Source organism: Corvus cornix, chromosome 2 (genome assembly GCF_000738735.6).
Source record: "Corvus cornix cornix isolate S_Up_H32 chromosome 2, ASM73873v5, whole genome shotgun sequence".
NCBI classification, from domain to species: Eukaryota; Metazoa; Chordata; class Aves; order Passeriformes; family Corvidae; genus Corvus; species Corvus cornix.
Window position 1 is genome coordinate 153,486,029 of NC_046333.1, and position 18,669 is coordinate 153,504,697.

An 18,669-nucleotide genomic window follows, 5' to 3' on the forward strand; every position below is an offset into this window, starting at 1 on the left:
GGAGCTCTGCAGGTGGGGGACGTGGAGGGGACCCCCAGGGCTTGTCCCCATGTCCCCATCCCAAGTGCCAGGCAGCCCTTGGAGCAGCCCTTTGGACCGGGCTGCTGTTCTCACCCCTGGAAAAGGCTGAGGATGGAGCTGAGGATGCAGGAGATGCCCATGAGGAGCAGAGGGACTGCAGATCCTCACAGGAGGGAGGGGGTGGTGTCCTGAGGTCCTGCAACCCCATGCAGACCCCAAAAAGCAGTAGGAAGATGGAGAAGGAGGCTCCAGCCCCACTCAGGGATCAGGAAAAATGAGGGAAAAGCTTTGAAACAAGGTCAGAGTGACCCCAAACGCCAAACATCCTCCTGCAGCAGACGTGGTGGCACCCGCAGATCGCCGCAGTCCTGCGGCACACAGGAACACACGACCCTGTCCCACCTCATCCCCATCCCAAAACATGCGCCAACACCCTTGGAATACACGCACAATCCTGAAAATATTGCAGCCATCCCAAAAAACTCTGCAAACCCAAGCTGGGACCACCCAGATCCCAGGGTGCAGGGGGGGAATCAGCCCCAAAAAGGAGACGAGTCATAAACCAGCCAAATTTGGGCTTAAACCACTTTAGTTTTTATTATTTATTCAGCAAAGCCAAATCCCAGAAAGCTGGGAGCTTCAGGAGCCCGGAGAAAGTCAGGATGAAGGGGCAGAAGGGTGCAATTCCACCCTCAAATCTCCCCAAAAAACTGTGGGATGGGGTCCCCCATGGAGAACCAATGTTAACGGGTGGCAGCAACACCCTGTGTCCTGTTTCAGCTATTCCCTTATTTAGGGGATTTCCAGGGATTTCCAGGAGGGTTCAGGGGGAAAAAAAAATGAGCGGGTAACTAAAACTAAAAATCACAGTGGCACAAGGAATTGGGGATCCCTTTGGGATGAAGGGGAAGGGATAATATCTGGATTGCCAAAATAATCCGGGATCCCTCCCAGGTTGTTGCCCCCCCAAAAATGAAATCTATAAATCAAAAAGGAGGAGGCAAAGGGGAAAAGTGGGAATCCTAAATTGCTGCCTTCGCTCTGCCATGGAAGTGGAGAAAGGATTCCAGAGCGGGAGGTGAGCTCCGTCACCCCACAGGCACCGCGCTGGGTCCTGGGGTGACAGCCCATGGGACAGCGTTCCCAGAAAACCCCACAGAGCCCCTGAAGTCAGCTCTGCTTCTCCAACCAGCCCCAGCGCAGCTGGGAAAAGGGGCAGTGACCCCCAGGATGTGCCCATCGGGAACGTGGGTCATGGGAAGATCCAGGAGTGAGGATTCAGATGGCGGGGGCTGAGATCCCTCGGCTGGTTTAGGGAAGGCACCAGCCCCAAACACTTTTCCTCCCCAAATTCTCCTTATTTGATCACAACCAGGCAGCTGGATGCGTTCTCCCAAAAAAAATAAAACAAACACACCAAGAGAAGGGGATATTGGGAGGAAAATTAGGGAATAACCCACCAGGAAGCTGTGATTCACCTCCAAAAAATGGGAGGATGCAATGTCCCGTGAGCAGCTGCACGGGTTAATTTTATTTAGAGCCAGGTTTGCAAAAGCTTCCCTGGATCTAAATAAATACAGGAATAAGGGGTGAATCCACCACCTTCCAAACCCCCCTTTTTGTCCAGCCCTGGGACAAATGTCCCTCTTTGCATCCCAGCTCCCATCCCAAAATCCAAGTCCGATATTGAGCCGAGCTCAGGCTGCTCAAAAACCCTCTGGCCACAAAATAAGACACCAAAAAGACGGAAAAAGATGAAGAAAAGGGGGAGTGAGGCTTGGGGGTGCAGAAGAGGTAAGACTAGAGGGTTGTGGGGTCACAGGCACACCCCACAAATCCCAGGAGAAGCCGGGGGGTTACATGAGCACGGTAGAGACTTATGGAAGCGGCAGGAGGGAACACGCCACAGCCTGGGGACCTGCCACGGCTGAGCCTGGGCAAAAATATAAGACAGAAAATACACCTAAATATTAAAAAATGACATAAAATGCCCAAAAACTATGTTGGACCAAGGGTTGCATTGGAATTTGTCCCGCTGAGTCCAGGAAAAGCTGCAGCCACGCTCAGGGTTTGCGGCAAAGGGAAAAATATCCTTAAAAACAGTCCCCAAAATCAGTAAAAAACCAACTTAAAAGCTTGGATTGGGGACGGTGTGGGCTTGGTTTGTTAAGGGGTTTTTTTTATCCTTTTTAAATAAAGAATTCAAGAGGGAGAAGCCAAAAGAGGAAAGAAAAATCATTTATTACCGTTGAAAATCAAGCCAGCGGCTCGTCAGGACGGTGTCGGACAAGCTGGGACCAAACTGGATCCGGTGACTTTCCAGCAGCTGCAGGGACGAAGGTCTCCAGGACCCTCCAGCCGGGAAAGAAAACCAAAACCACCCAGAACCCGGCTGGAAAAAACAAAAAACAAAAAGGCAGGAAAAGTGAAAAGCCAGAGTTCAATGGGGCAGAGGCGACGCTCAACGCCGGACTTATCTCAGCGGGAGCTCGGGGAAGCTTTTGCATCCGCCCCGGGAATCAAAGGGAAGAATAAACAACCCCCAAACAAAACCCCGATGCTGCGGGACCCCCCCAAAGTTGAGAGAAAACCCGACCCAGGCTCTAGTTGAATATAAGTTTTTATCTTGATGCAACATCATTAAAACCGTCACAAATCGAAACAACAGGTCGTTAAAAACGCTTCGCACGATCAGTCCCTAAAATGCACCAGGCTCCCAAGCTCGCTTTGTCCGCAGGACCCTTTTGTTTTTCGCCCCCCCCATCCCCCGCCCCAAAATTTGTTTTTTTAATGGTTTTTTTTTCTCCTTTTTTAAATAAGCAACTCGTTTAAAAAAACAAAAACAAAACAAACCCGCCCCGCTCCTCCGCGCAGGATCGGTCCCGCTTTCGCTCCAACGATTGCACGAATTCTTAATCCTCTTTTTTTTCCTCTTGTTTCCACAACAAATAATGTGCATTTTCTTGCCGTCCTTTTTTTTTTTTTTTCCAAACATCGAGGTTAAAATAAGATTTTTCCGTTTCCCGAGGGTTAATAAATAAATCTGGTGCATAGTGAGATAGCAGCCAACCGTTTGCAGTCCATATATTACTATATTGCCTTTCAGGTCACCCTAAAATTGTTACCTCTTCCCCTCCCTCCCCTCCCCACTATTTTTAAGAGCATAGATAATTTTAAATCTCTATAAAACAGTATTATTTCACCCAATCGATTCCTGTATATAGTGCATTCGGCTTCTTCCCAACATCGTTAAATTAACTCGGATATTATTTGCATGCTATTACATACAAACTTTTAAGACTCGTGTATTTTTTTTTCTCTTTTCTAAAGGATTTTAGGGTTTTTTTGTTCATTTTTTGTTGGTTTTTTTTGTTCGTTTTCTTTTTCTCGTAAATCACCAAGCAAAATATAGGCTCAAGGGAAAAAAAAAAGAAAAGAAAAGAAAAAAAAAAAAAAAAGGCAAAAACGAACTAATTTTCTACATATTTACAAGGGTGAATAAGTTAAATGTGGCTCAGGTTTGCCGGCCGGGAATGGGGGGTGGGCGGAGGGGCCGGGCAGGGCGCAGCGCTGCCGGGGACCCCCCGGCCGATCCGTGGGGACCCCTCGAAGAATAAAAATCCCAATGGAGGGGAAAACCCGCAGGAAAAGAGGGGGGGGGGGAGAAGCCACCTGGATGGTGCTGATGCTCCCGGGAAGGGGGGCGGGTGGCCGTACACGTCCCGCATGCAGGGCTGCCCCCCACTCCCCCACCCCGGGACCCCCCACCCCGAGTCCCGATGGGTGGGTGTGTGGTGGGAGGGAGGGAGGGAGGGAGTGAGTTCAACTTCTCCTCCCCAGAATTTCAGTGGGGACTTCATAATTTTTCTTTTTTTTTTTTTTTTTTTTTAATATAAGCGGCAGGTTTGCTCTCCCCCGCATGAGGAAAAAAACAAAAAGGGGATCCCACCCCATCCCACCAGCCCGGCTCACATGAAGAAGTCAGCGGTGGCTTTCGGGGCAGCGGATGGGGAGGGCTCCCTCGGGAAGCCCCGGCCGGCCAACTTCTCATATTTTTCTTTGTACAGATCCCTTTCCTTGGCCAAGCGGGTCACCTCCTGCTTGAGCTGCTCCACCTGGCTCTGCAGTTGGCATTTCTCGTTCTCCAAGATGTGCCGTTGCTGGACCCGCTTGTAGCGGCAGGATTGAGCGTAGCCCCGGTTCTTCAAGGTCCTCCTCTTCTGCTTGAGGCGGATCACCTCCTCCTTGCTGAAGCCCCGCAGCTGCCGGTTCAGCTCCCGCACGGACATACTCACCAGCTGATCGTCGGAGAACCGGTCCTCCAGGCGTAGGTGGTGATGATGATGATGGTGATGGCCGGGATGGTGATGGGCGGCCGGCGGCAGCTCCTCACCCCCGAAGGGTTGAGGTCGGAAGGGCTCGTACCCTTGGTGGTGATGATGATGATGGTGAGGGGCACCGATCAACGCCTCCACCGCGTCCTCCGGCGTCAGGTTGAGAGCTTCGGGGTTGAGGTGATGCTGGTAACCCGACATCCAGTACAGCTCCTCCAGCTGCTGTTTGGAGCCCAGGGAAGCGGCGGTGGTAGCCGGGGGGCCGGGGGCCGGTTGCCCACCTGGGCTGGGAGCGCAGAAGCTGGGCGAGGAAGGCACGGAGGAGCAGGGCGTGCTGAGCGGGGTGGACGACAGGGAGCCGGCGGGCAGACGGTGGCACAGCCGCTCCGCCTCCGCCGGCTCCTTCTTCACCTCAAACTTCATCAGGTCGAAATCGTTCACGTACTCGATGGCGAGGGGGCTCGTGGGCAGCTCCGCGCTCATGGCCAGCTCCGAGGCCATCTCAGTCCATGGAGGGACCGGAGGGGGAGCCCCCGGGCACCGCCGCTCACCGAGGGTCCCGCGGGCTCCGGGAGCCTCCTCCGAGCGGGCTCCGGCGCAAGTGGCTGCCCCGACCGGACTCCGGAACCCTCCGATGGGGCTTTGCGGTGTGGTTCAGCGGGGCTCCGGGACCCTCCGCGGGGCTCCGCTGCGGGGCTCAGCCGCGCTCCGGGACCTCCCGACGGGACTTTGCGGCGCGATTCAGCCGGGCTACGGGACCTTCTGACGGAGCTCTGCTGTGGCCTTCAGCGGGGCTCCGGGACGCTGCGACCGGGATCCGCTGCGAGGCTCAGCCGCGCTCCGGGACGCTCCGATGGGACTTCGCGGGGAGGTTCAGCGGCGTCCGGGATGGGGCTCTGCTGCGGGGCTCAGCCGGGCTCCGGGACCCTCCGCCGCGGCTCTGCTGCGGGGCTCAGCCGGGCTCCGGTGCTCGCCTCCGACGGGACTTTGCGGCGCGGTTCAGCCGGGCTCCGGAACGGGGCTCCGGGATCCCCAGCCGGGGCTGCGGGGCAGCCACCTCTCTCCGTCGGGGCTCGGCTCCGCTGCGCAGCCGGGCTCCGCTGCTGAGCTCCGGGACCCTCCTCCGGCCGCCACGGCTCTGCGCTCGGGCCGGGCGGGCTCCGCCGCTGCCTGCGGCCGGTCCCCAATGGCGAGGAGCGGGCAGCGCCCTGCCCGCCCCTTCCTGCCTCCCCTGGCACCTGCCCCGGCCCCACCTCCCCGGGCTCCGAGCCTTCTCCTGCCGCCTCCTCCCGCCGGGACACGGCGCCCTGGGGGCGGGGGCCGCTCCCCTTCCCGCCCCTGCCCGCGACCGGCGCCGCCGCCGCCGGGCGCTCAATGGAACTCGCCGCCTTTTATACGGGGAAAACGAGGCACGGCCCCACCCAGCAAGGCGGGGCTAAGATCTTCCAGCCTATCAGCGCCCCGACAGCCCGCTTGGATTTGCATATCCCCATGGCAACGCCCCCAGGGCAGCTGTCAATCTCCGGAGAGGGGGGAAATGTTCCGGGTACCCCCTGGACCCTTTCGGCTCCTGCATCCCGATGTGTGGCTTCATCTGCCACCCACCGCCCGGAGCTGAGCGTGGAGTGGAGAAAAACAGCCAAAAATCCTAATTTCGTACTCCCCAAAATTGGGAAATATCAAAAAAAAGGATTGTTGAGCCTAAATCAGGTTTGGTGTCACCTCGCTGGGGGATCACAGCATCCCACTGGATGACATTGGAGCGCAGCCCCTTCCCCGCCTCAGGAACAGCCCAGGATCCTTCCCAAAGCACTTTCATCCTTTCAGAAAGTCAAATAAATACAATTTTGGTATTTTCGGGCTTTCCCATAAGCTGTTGGTGGTCAGGGAGCAGCCACGTGCACCTCTGTGCTCCAGGGCTGCCTCTGGTTTCAGAGGTGACATCCACACCTGGCACAGGTGACATCCACACCTGGCACGACTGGGAGTGTCACCAGCTGGAGGACCAGGACCACCATCCCAGCACCTGGAAAAGGTGTCCCTGGAGCCGAGTGGCAGCTGGTCAGGGAGTTTTGGGGGTGCTCATCACACCCCTGGATGAGGCCCTGGCTGAGATGCAGCTGCGTTGCTCCATCCGCCGCCTCATGGCTGCTGAAGCCTGGGAGGAACAGGACAGGGAAACCGAGGCACGGGGCAGTCACCATGGAGTTGTCCCATTTAATCCCAAGGGATGAGCAGCTTCATCCCACAGAGGCTGGCAACACCTACCCAGTCATCCCCTCGGGGTCCAGGATTGTCTCTGTCACCCACAGGATGCATCCTGGGTCCCACTGCATCCCAGCCCAGCTGCATCCCACAGGCAGCTCCTCGGGATGTTGGGGGAGACATTCCCCTCATCCACCCAGTGGCTGCTTGGGAACTTAGGGACAGGGGACACTGCCCTCCACGACTGCTAATCGATCCTGGAGACGTAGGGTCAAATTAATGCAAAAAAGGTGTTTTTTGAGGATGAAAACCTTTATCCCGCTGCAACTCCAGCAATTAAAATCCCACATTATTGCTTTTGCTGGATCTGCCCTCTGGGGAGGGTCCATCTTCCTCCTGCTGATTGAGTCAGGGAAGGGTCATGGATGCAGGCAAAGCCCTAAACATGACCCCCATTCCCTGGTGATCCCCCGTTGGAGACCCCAAACTTGGGTACAACTTGAAGGAGGGGGCAAAGAACTGGACAACAAAAAACCCTTTTCGTGCAGTGGTTTTAACCCTTTTTCCTTCACTGCGTGACCCTAAATCCATCATCATCCCACCGGTGCAGTGGGATATTGGGATCCTGCACTGGGAGAAGATGGGGTGCCACCTCCCTGCCCCTGGCACTGTGCTCCTCCCCAGAGCTGCTCCACCTTGGGGGCACCCGGCCCCCACCAGCAGCTGCCACCCGCGCTGGGACAGGAGCCACCAAGGGATTAGAACCGGGCCGGGCTCCAACGGGGCCGTGGCTCCCCGCAACACCCCCGGGGTATTTTTAGGAAATGCCCACGGCATGTCCCCAACCCTCCCCGCCGCGGCGGGCCCGTCAGCTAAGTTTACTCACAGGCGGTCAAGTGACATAACCAGGTTGGTGGCCTCGGGATGGTGGCGGGATGGCGTCACCTTTCCCTTTTAGAGCTCGTGTGCCCCATCACCCCTTGGAGCAGGGCCGGGTGCCCACCTGGGGCTGCCTCAGTTTCCCTGCATGGCACACGGCTCCCAGCTGGGGTGTTGGTGGCTCGGGGACAGGGACCTCACCCCATGGGAGGGTGGTGTCCACCACGATGCACTGCACGGAGAGGGTGGGACCATCTTGGTGATGATCCACCAGCATCTGCCCCATGACCCAGTTGTTGCGGGGGGGGGAATCATATGGAGAGGCTGGGAGGAGGATGAGAAGGTGGAGAAGGAGGGCAAGGAACAGCCACCCTGATGACGGACAGAAAACCGATCCCGGCTGGTGACGTTCACCCGGCACCTGCTTCCCCGGCAGGGGACCAAGAGTGGTGCCAGCAGCACCCGCCGCAGGAAGGTTTTCCAGGAAATGTTTATGGAGCCCTCCAGAAACTCCACCCCGAGCCAACCTTCCCGCCGTGGCACCCCCAGGGAATGTCTTTGCTTGGTCCCCAAGCCCAACCGTGCACCCCGGCTTCACAGCAAGGATGGATAAATCCCATGGGAGCCCTCAGCCGAGGAATTGAGGATGTTGGAGACAGAGGGAGAACCCACCGGAGTTCAGTGACACCTCTCCAGGGGCCGCGTTTATCCCTGCTTGGAAATTAATCACCCCCAAGCAGAGCTTTAATGACAGCCGGCTGGAAATTCCAATCCTTCCTGGGAAGGGAGCAGCGGTGCCGGTGGGCGGCGAAGCCACGGCTCGGAGCGGAGCTGCTCATTGCCTCGTTTAATTAGTGCAGCACAAGGATTATCCTTGTTAAGGATCCATGGAAAAACCAAAGCTGCCGGCCACCACTGGCCATCCCTGAAGATTCACAGCAGTACCGTCTCCTCCAGGGTGGTTTTTAGGGAATTTAGCTGGGATTTTTCAGGAAACCACCATGTGAAGAAACATCGTTTCTGGGTAAAAAGTTTTAATAATTAAAAAACACAAGGATTTAGGGACTGGAGTGAGTCCTCCACTGGATCTGGATGGGTATTTGATGGAATGTTCACGCACTGCTGAAAAAAGAGGAAAGCCACAGGGAGGCTCCTCCGTCCCAGGGGAGGAATCTCTTTATTTACATATCAAAACACAGGAGTTAACAAAAGACATTTTAATACCAACGAAAAACACGACGTTTTTTATTAAAAATCAACTCGTTGGACACACCCTGGGGCACAAGTGACATCCCAGGGTGGGGACCCACTGGTCCTCCAGCGCCTGGGGGGCGTTGTGGATTTGGGATGGTGACAAAACCCCTCCATGGGGGTCACTTGGGGAAGGGAAACCCCCTGTGGGGTCCTGTTTGGGGGGCAAAGCCACTGCCCGTTGGCATTTCCCACCCCATCTCTGATCACACCTGGATGCTGCATCCCCAGGGAGCCCCAGCTCTTCCCAAATCCCTGCTGATGCCTCTTCCCCATGGGATTTGCCTGAGGGGCAGTGGATAAGCAAATCCCACCACCCCGCATGCCTGTCCCAGCTCTCGGCACTTCTTGGCAAAGGGAGCTGTTCCCAAAATCTCATCCGTGTGGGGGAACAGCACCTGCCACCCCAAAATCCCTTGGAAATTGTACCTATGGATGCAAAACCCCATTGTTCCAGTGGCATAATGCTCTCCCTTCACTCTGCTCCTGCTTGGATTTGGAGAGTCCCAAAAAACCCAAAACCCTGGAGAGCTGGTTTGGGTTTCCCAATGGAGCCCAAACCCCCACGGAGATAGAGAGAGGTGGGGGTCGGGCCATGGGAGACCCCGAAATGCAGAGTGTGAGCTCAGCACTGCTCCCAACACATTTCCATGCGGGATGCTCTCAGCTCCAAGAAATTTCCTCCCAAAAGCAAGGGGATGGAGCAGGATGGGCTCTTGGAATGGAGGGATCAGGGCTGTGGGGGCTTTACACCCATTACATCCCAGCACGGTGACTTGTCCCCAGTTCATCCTGACCTGGATGTGGGAATGTCACCTGATGGCGTTAAACCACCTCAGGTCCCCCTGTCACCTCGTGGCCAGGACAGCACCGGAGCATGGATGCGGATGGGAAGCTCTTCCCAGCCCCACAAGCATCCAAAGAGGTGGCAGGACTTGCCTTCAACAAACCAGCTGAAAAGGTCATTTATTGGTCAATTCAAAGATTCCAAACAAAGCTGCTTCCGTGCAGGAATGAGTGCTGTATTCCCACGCTGCCACACGACTCCGCGTCCAAACGACGTCCCGGAAAAGCAAGAGGAGGAGGGGGTGCCATGCCTGGACATGGCATCCTGAGGTAGGTGCCAGGTCTTTCCCTGGCTCTCCGGTTCCTGAGCTGGTCGGCTGCCACGGGATCGGGCTTGACTCACAGCCGGGGCTTGATCTGCAGCCGTTTGCCTGGAGGGAGGAAAGGGAATGGTGATGCTGGGAAGGGGGGGACGGGACACAGCTGGACACTCCCAGGCTTCTCCTTGCCTGGTCATGGGAAAGGGTTAAAGCACTGGGGATGAGCACCGGGAAACCGGGAATGCGGGTGGTTCTCTATCCTGGCAGCACCCACTGGACTCACCTCTGCCACCCGCCACATGGGGGTTCTCGGAATCCTGCAGGGATGACCTTGGCAAAATCCTCCTCTGTTTGGCGCTGCCTGGGAAGGGAAGGAAAGGAAGAAAAGAGGAGAAAGTCGCTGAGGTTGGCTCGGGTCACCTTGGAAATCCCTCAGAATGCAGGTGTAGGAGTGTCCTAAGTTCCTCTTCTGCTTCACATCCCCCTTGGCCACATCAAGGACGGAGGTGGCTCATTCCCCAAATCCCTGAGCATCCTCAGCTCCCTACAAGTGGCACTCAGAGGTCACTTCCCACCACAGAGCAGCAAATATGCTGCAAAATTCCCAAGTTATGGGTGAAAAAGAGAATTAAAAAGGATTCAACCCTTCCCACTGGAAGCACAAAGTGAACACCAGAACTTGCTTTGGTGGTGGGATGGAGCCAGAAAGAGCTGAGCACCAGCAATCATCCCCCCAAGCATTCCCAGCATCCCTTTAGGATGCTCCAGGTGATGTCTTCTGCTTGCTGGAATATGGTGCTTCGTCCAAAGAGGGTTCTGGATGCTCATGTAGAGCCAAAATGCCATGAAGTGCCTCTGGGATGTGACCTTGTAGGACAAGTCCAGGACCATCCCATGGACCAAGGTGGACAGAGTGGAATCCTTCTCCATTTCAACCACAACATTGGAAGCACCTTTCTGCAGGTTCTCCTATTTTCCCTCTCCAAAGGGTTTGGAGAGGTGGTCATGGGGTTCCACCTATCAGAGTGATGGGTGGGAAGGAAAGTGGTGGCCACTTGGCCACCAAGATGAACGAGGATGGAAAAAAAGGAGGTTTCCCAGGAAAAAAAGGACCCACAGCTTGTTGAATGATGAGGTTTAGTGGGAAAAGTCCCCCTTCACCTGAGATTAATGGAAGTGGAGAAGGTCATGGAGAAGATGGAGGGAATCCAGCCCAAACCCCCTCCAGATGTTCTGTTGCCTGTGTTCCCACAAAATTCTGCATGGCACTTCCCAAACAATGGACCCAACACAGAGGTGGGACCAAGGACACCTTCGAGCAGCCTTGAGAGCCCAAAGGAGAACATTTTTTGAGCAGGGGAGGCAGGACAGGTGAGGACCCAACAACGGGGAGTCTCCAAGAGTTTTCCTTTGCTTTCCAACTTGGATAAACAAACTTGCTGGGAGTCGAAGCCACGCTGGCAGTGATTCATTGCTGCCGAGTTAATTTATGGAAAATAAAGAGGGCTCATTTAGCACCTTTCCACCCTTAATATAACACCCATACATCAGCAGGATGCAAGGCAGACACGGCGGATCCGGATATTCCTCACCAGCAACGCAGCCGAATCCGGCTTTTGGGAACAGTGGCATGGAGCGAAATACCCATCACGTCCCCACCCTCCCAGTTTTTCCCTTTGGCATCCAGCCAGGTGGTTTTTCCAGCCTGGGATTTTCAAACGCCATCCTGGTTGCTGGAATGAGGGTCCAGAGTGGCCGATTGTCACCTCAAGGGATCAAAATCAGCATCTCCACACTCTTGTCCCACCAGAACAGGGTGTCAGTTCAATAGGAATGGTGGGAACGGCTCAATTCCCTTTGTATGAGCCAGGGAAAACTTCCATAGCTGATATCCGTGAGGCAGCTCAAAGCAAACATGATTACAGAAGTAGAAATATAGATTTTGTTGTTGTTGTTGTTGTTGTTGCTGGTTTTGGGAGAAAAAAAAAGGTGATTTTTAAATCGACTGTAATTAACTTCCTGATTTTAGTACTGACTGCACGGAGCCAGGATACTTCCAGAGCATCCATGCTTGATTTCCAACAGATTCCTCAAAAAAATCGAGGCAAGAACAAGAAAATAAACCCACAACAGGTTGTGAGAGGGCTAAACTGGTTCAGTTTCTCCCCTTGGATGGAGGGAGATGGAGGAAGGATGGCGCAGCCAATGGGCGAACACCACATCCCAAAATAACCCCAGGAGGGAAAACCTGGATCAGATGGGGGTGTCACTTCACCCAACCCCAGCAAAGGAAAAGATATTTTTCCAGTTTTGTGCTTGGGAGATCCTGCAAATGGCGTGATCAATCTTGGGTCGCATCTCCAGCTCCTTCACTCTCTCCCCCCGCCGCCTTTCCCGGCATTCCAGGAGCGGCGCAATCCATCTTCCAAGGAACCAGGTATATAATTTCTAGTTAGCGAAAGCAACCCCTTTTTCATTCCGATGATTGAACAGCTTCCAAAGGAGGAGAACCGAGGCCGGATCACGAGTCTTCCATCGAAAACCAGGCGGTTTTCGCTGAGCTTGTCAGGCTTGCCGGAGAATTAGGACTTCCAGCGCTCTTCCTCCTGATGGAAATCAACATTTATTTTGCCTAAGCCTAAGAAGGTGTCAGGCAGACGGAGAAACTTGCCACTCTTCTCCAAGAAAAAAGAGGGAAAAGAAGGAAATCTAATAGAAATATATTATCAAGTCCGAGGAGTGGACAGTGCAGTAAATCACACTTCAGGTGGCACCATTAGATTTTTCAATAAAACCTGGTTTTCCCCCAGCCGGAGCCAAGCGGCTCCAGCTGCATCCGGCAGGGAAGTTAAAACCAAATTTGTTTCATCCAGATGCTGATCTGAGAGGGATTGAAAGGGATTTCAAGGTGGGGAATCCTCTCGGATGAAGGGTGAAAGGAGGTGGGTCTGGGCCTGGGCCCCAAATCCTCTCCCTGTTCATCATTCCTGATCCCTGAGGGATTACAAAATTGGGCTTCTCCACAAGGTGGGGAGGTGGAAGGCAACCCCACATCAGGGGCGGAAGATCCCCAAGTCCCAAAGAAACGGGATGCAGGGAAAGAAAACTCCCTTGCAGCTTTCCAAACTTTGCCATCCAGCAGGAGAAAAACTGGAATTTTTGTTGGCTTCCTTTCCTCAACACCCTCCAGCCTGATGGAATGTTTGGTCTCCATCGTTCTCCTGATGCCACCAAAGGGTTTCATCCTGTCCTGCCTCTTCCTCCAGGAAGGCTTGGAGCACCGAGATCCATCTCAGCATTTTCCTGCTGGATGCTCAAGGTTTAACACCATGAGGAGAAATTCCCTCCAAACACACTTTTCCTCCTCATTTCCAAAGGAAAAATATCCCTTAACCCTTTCCAGGACATGGTAGGGGAGTCCAGGGGCTGAATCTGCCTTGGAAAGGTATTTTCCATTTGTAGCCAAAGTGCTCCCGGAGAAACTTGGGCTGGGAGATGCCTTTTAAAATAATTTTTTTTTTTTTTTTTTTTAAATAAATAACACTCAACAACAAAAGATGGGTTGGAAAGCCCAGCAGCAAGGGCTACATCCCAGAATTTTCCACAAATGATTTTTCATATGGAAAAAGCGGATGGGGAGGGTTGGATCTCCTTGGCTCCATCCTGCACTAAAATCCACGTGGTGACAACCTGCACTAAAATCTCATCCTGCTGCTGTTCCACCCAAATCTTCTGCCACAGGTGGATGAGACCCTAAAAATTGAGTCTAAATATCCCAGTGGAAGGTGTCCCTGCCCATGGGAATTAGATGGTCCTTAAGATCCCTTCCAACCCAAGTCATTCTAGGATTCCATGAAAAAATGGGCAAAAAATTAATAGGGAAGATTTCAGTCCTGGCAAAGGAGCGAGACTTGGCAGGTGCTAAACTGGACACTGCAATAAGGAAATTAAATAAAAGTTAGGTTTCTGGCTTTTGGAGCTTCTCAGAGCCACCAAGACATGAGAAGATCCAACCCCAGCCTCCAAAAACAGCTGGGTCACCTGCGGCACAGCAAAGGCTGAAGGTATCCCAAGCCTAAAGGTGTCTGGTGGATGCAGGGGATGGAGATGGAAGGACCACAGAATCATTAAGGTTGGAAAAGACCTCCAAGATCATCAAGTCCAACCTGTGACCAATCCCCACCGAGTCACCAGACCAGAGCCCTGAGTACCACATCCAGTCATTCCTTGGACTGCTCCAGGGATGGGGACTCCACCACCTCCCTGGGCAGTCCCTTCCAATGCTTGACAACCCTTTCCATGAAGAAATTCTTCCTGATATCCAACTTGAACCTCCCCTGGTGCAACTTAAGACCATTTCCTCTTGTCCTGTCCCTCATTCCCTGGGAGCAGAGCCCAACCTCCACGAGGCTCCACCTCCTGTCAGGGAGTTGTGGAGAGTGAGAAGGTTCCCCTGGAGTCTCCTTTCTCCAGGCTAAAATTGATGGAGAGATGGAGGCAACTTATGAGGCATTGCTGCAGAGGGATGGGCAAGATCCACCAGAACCTTGCCCATGGAAGTCGTGGCTGCCCCATCCCTGGAGGTGTTCAAGGCCAGGTTGGATGGGGCTTGGAGCAACCTGGGATAGTGGAAGATGTCCCTGCCCGTGACAGGGGGTTGGAACGAGCTGGTCTTTAATGTGCCTTCTGATCCAAATCATTCTGGAGTTCATTGAAATCCCCCTGGTGACATCCACCAGGCCAACATTCCAGGTGGATGAAACCAACCTAAACCTCCCTCACTACAGAGGCCCCACCAGAACAGCCTCTGACCCATAAGGACCTGCTGACTCAGGAGGAGAAGATGGAATTGCTAATGATCCAAGTGAATCCGGCCTGTTAGTGGGATTCAAAGGATCCATGTTGTTCTGCTCGAGGGATGGGTGCAGCTCGATGGATGTTTGAACTAGCAAATGCAATTTGCTAATTTATTACCCAAATTTTATTAGGGGGTCATTAATTCGGTTATGGAAGAATTCTGATCCTCCCTAACTAAACTTTCCCTGCACGTGTTTTCCAGGATGCTGACGAGAGAAGCATCCACCTATGGTGGGATAACACGGCCAAGGCAAGGAGGAGATCCAGGTGACAACAGGAGCATCCCATCACCACCTGCCAGGTGCGTTTTCACCCTCTCCGTTACAAGGATAATCTGCCAAGTGCCAGGAGAAGAGTTGGGAAGGTGCCACCAAGGTCCAAGCTGCCCCAGAGTCCTTCTGGGGCTCCTGATTTATGAGCTCATGGTTCCCATCAGGAAGAATGATGGAGATTTCCTGCTCCCTGTCCATATCCTGATCATTTATCCTACAGGAGCAGAAGACCTCAGGGGACTTGCACTGATCAAAGGCGTGGTTGCCTCACCTGGCTGCCAAAAAGAGTTCTTGAGCAAAGATCTGGTGGCAGAAGAAACACTGAAGGAGATGCTGAAGGCGATGAAGATCCCACGGGACCCAAGGGGGACTGGCCACATCCACATGGAGGGTGACAGCACCGGCTTTCTCATAAATTAAATTTGGGCTGTGCAGGACCAGGAGTTGGACTTGTGAGTCCCTTCCAATTTGGGATATTCTCTGATTCCTGGAGCTGGGAATGGTTGGATCAAGACCCGCCACCAAGGGGGCAGTGGCAGTTCTGTGCCCTGTTGGGGTCGTCTCTCAGCCACGGTGAGAAAAGAGGCGAAAATCCACATTCCCAAACTTATCCCTCCAGAACTGGAAGCCGTAAACAAACCCAGAAGCTGCCGCCGCACCTCCCCGAATTCCTCGGAAGCCGAGGCGGTTGAGCGTGCTCAGCGGAGCCGTTAAAAAAGACTGGAGCGAGCATCTTCCATTAACGTTACGACCGTGAAATATGACAATAAAATGACGGCCGTATGGTCCCAAATTTGCAGCCCGCCGAGCTGCTCGGGGTTTATCGTCACTCAAACGTGCAGAGAGCTGTAAAATGTTTACAGAAAGGGTCGTTTGCGGCTATAAAATCCTCTTTTCTCTCCTAAACAAGGCTGAGCGGAGCCATTTACAAAGCCCGGAATGTTCATCGGGGGAGAGGGGAACATCTGTTCTCTCCAGGAGTTTGCAGTGATCTTCTCGAACAAATTAACTAAAATGGGTGCTTTCTAATTAAATTAGCACTCGATTGGAATGGTTTGCATTGGTGCAATTAGCGCAGGGAGGCCAGTTAGGCTCCAGCACAGGCGATTTAACTGGAAGGTGAAATATGGAAAAGCCCATTACCTGGAAAACGGGAGTCAGAGGAGTAGGGAAGCCTGTTCTCCCTCTGGCTCCGTGCTCCTGGGTGGATAACAGAAGGTGAAGGATGGGATGCCACCAAACCCACCCTTCCCATTCGGGATGTTTGACTGGGAGCGGTTGGCTCTCCCTGTGCTGCACCGATTGGCTTTCTGAAGGATGCTTGGAAAACACCACGCTCTCAAATTACAGAATCATGGAATTATCTGGGTTGGAAAAGACCTCCAAGATCAACCTTTACCCAATCACCACCTTGTCAACAAATTACTTCTCCGACCTCAAATTTCCAGGCTCCTCTGGAGGGTTGGGACCACAACAGCAGCTCCGCTCCACGCACACAGACCACATCCCTCCTTTCCAATCCCCTTTCCCTATATCCTGAGCCCAGACCCCCACCGAGACCCCGCAAGCTGATGCTGTTGCTCATGCTGGTCCTTAAAGGTCATCTCCAGACCCCCTCCCCATCCCTCCTGTGCCTGGAGCCGGTGTTTTCCTTCATTCCCCCTGCATTTCCCAGGATTAAAAGGCATTTTCTCCAACTGTGACCGTTTAACCAAGGAATTCAGCTCATTCCTTAATAACAGCCTGTCCTCCTCCATATTTACCATCCCAATAATTTGTGTGTCAGCTTCAGGCTTCACGAGCACAAACCCAATGTTATTGCTGGCACAGTTCCCCAAATCCCACCCCAGACTCCGGCTACTTCCTAGAGCTACCCAAGGACTCATCCTGACCGCCCGCTCAGCTCCAAACTCAATCTCAGAATCACCGAATATTCTGAAGGGATGCAGGAATTCTGGAAGGTAACCACAAGGATCATGGAGTCCAGTCCAGGTGATGTAGCCACCACAAAGTGTTTGGTCCTTCAGGAGCATCAATGGCCTCATCCCGCATTCTCTTGGGGTGGTGGCCAGGGCTCCACTTCTCCCATTGGATTTGGGGGTCCCCGGGTGCTGCTGTGCCCCCAAATCCCTTAGTTGGGATTAAGATGAGACCCAAGCATGGGCAAACCCACGGATCAACATTCCCATGTCCAGAGTCGGCACGACATCGCTTTGGCAGGGAAATTGCTTCATCATCGGATGATTTTACAGCCATCTGTGATTCCTGCCTGGTTTTCCTTTCCTATGGATCCTCCAGCATCTGCTTTCCCAATGCCATGAGCTTCCCTGGGCAAAGGAGCACGGAGGGATGAGTGCCCTGACCTCGTACCTGCCAGCTTCACCCAGCCTTCCTGCCGACATTCCCAACTGGACCAGCTCCTCCTCCTCATCCTGCCACCCAGAATGCTGGGAAATCATCCTCCCCTGGATGCAGACACCGGAATTAAGAGGAAAAGGATACCCTTGCTCCCGAGTTACTCCAGGCTGCCGAGTGTATTCCAAGGCATTTCAACAGCCTTCTTGTCCATGGATTAACTGCTCCGACTTCATCATGGAGCTAAAAACCCCAATTAAGCCCCTGCTTTGGGAACACTTCCCAAGATCAAAAGGGAGTTGAACCAGGGCCAAGGAAAAGGAAGGAGGGGACAAGAAATCCCTGGAAAGGGAAGCTGAGTGTTTCCCTCCGTGTTGCAGAGAGGAGCATTCCCAGCCGGAATGGGCCCCTCGCTGTCTCCCCCACACTGTGGTTCAACAGTGCCCGCGCTCGTCTGTGGCTTTGGGAATATGTTGTTAATCCTGGGAATTCTCTTTCCGACAGTGTTAAGGCATCTCAGCCCTCCCTGGCTTGAAGCGGCTGAGCCAGGCAGAGCTTTCCAGATCTTTATGGATGATCCTGCAAATGCTCCAGCCTGGCTTTTGCAATGGAATTCATCCCTTATCCCAGCAGGATCCTGCTCCAGCTGCATGGAAAGCAGGGATCAAAGATGGGAAGGGCTCACACTGAGCTACACCTTGTGCCAGACAAGCTAGCAACAGGAATTTCATCATTACTCCCACAAAATATTGTGATTTCTGAGACCATTCCAGGATGGTGCTCTGGAGATGAGGAAGCTGTGCATCCCTCTGGAGAAGGATGGGAGGGAAAAAGGGAAGTGTGGAGCATCGTCCAGCCAAAAACCTCCCACTCAGAGCTGGGAAGAACCAGGCACAATCCCACCCTTGACATCTCCATCACCTCTGCTCCTGGGGGTACATCCCTGGAGCACCCCAAAATCCCATCCCTTACTGGTGATTAAAGGATTTTCCTGTAGAGGAGCTGAATTAGAAGAGGAGGAACCAAGGAAAACATTGGAGGAGAAGCCGCTTGCTCTCTTTTTAGGAATTCCTAAAAAGTTCTGCTCATCCTAAACAGCATTTTCCAAAAATTTTACTGACTTCCAAAGTAGATAACCCCAGCCTAACACAGCTCTTCCCTCAAACTTCCAATCTGCAAACACTCCATTCCACCTCCCACTGGAATGTTTTTATTGGAAAGCTTCCAAGCTATTTCCTGCTGGGAAACAGATATGATGGATGGTCCAGAGGTCCACCAGAGGCAGAGCATCCCTGCATCCCACTAAACACCTTCCCTGTAGGGCAGCGCTGTGATTCCACCATGGAAATGAGACCAGATTCATCACCGGATAAGGAAGGAGTTGATAAA

General features: G+C 53.5%; 2 protein-coding genes across 3 annotated transcripts in view; both read right to left on the reverse strand.

The window, feature by feature from the left end:
* Positions 1 to 2,623: 2,623 nt before the first annotated feature.
* Positions 2,624 to 4,898, reverse strand: MAFA (MAF bZIP transcription factor A). Its single transcript, XM_039550109.1, has one exon. It carries the CDS (start codon positions 4,854 to 4,856, stop codon positions 3,990 to 3,992), a length of 867 nt encoding a protein of 288 aa, XP_039406043.1. The 5' UTR covers positions 4,857 to 4,898; the 3' UTR covers positions 2,624 to 3,989.
* Positions 4,899 to 8,583: 3,685 nt separating this feature from the next.
* Positions 8,584 to 18,669, reverse strand: part of ZC3H3 (zinc finger CCCH-type containing 3) — a 135,986-nt gene continuing 125,900 nt past the window's right edge. For both annotated transcript variants that reach the window (XM_010404674.4, XM_039548872.1), the window contains exons 12-13: positions 10,080 to 10,157; positions 8,584 to 9,907 (exon numbers count right to left, since the gene is read on the reverse strand). In XM_010404674.4, the coding sequence (XP_010402976.2) occupies positions 9,876 to 9,907; positions 10,080 to 10,157 (110 nt within the window). In that variant the 3' untranslated portion in view covers positions 8,584 to 9,875. The remainder of the gene's footprint in view (positions 9,908 to 10,079; positions 10,158 to 18,669) is intronic.

What these genes read in the sequence shown, in the direction of transcription:
- MAFA (XM_039550109.1), bottom strand. Translation starts at nt 4,856, where the DNA reads ATGGCCTCGGAGCTGGCCATGAGCGCGGAGCTGCCCACGAGCCCCCTC.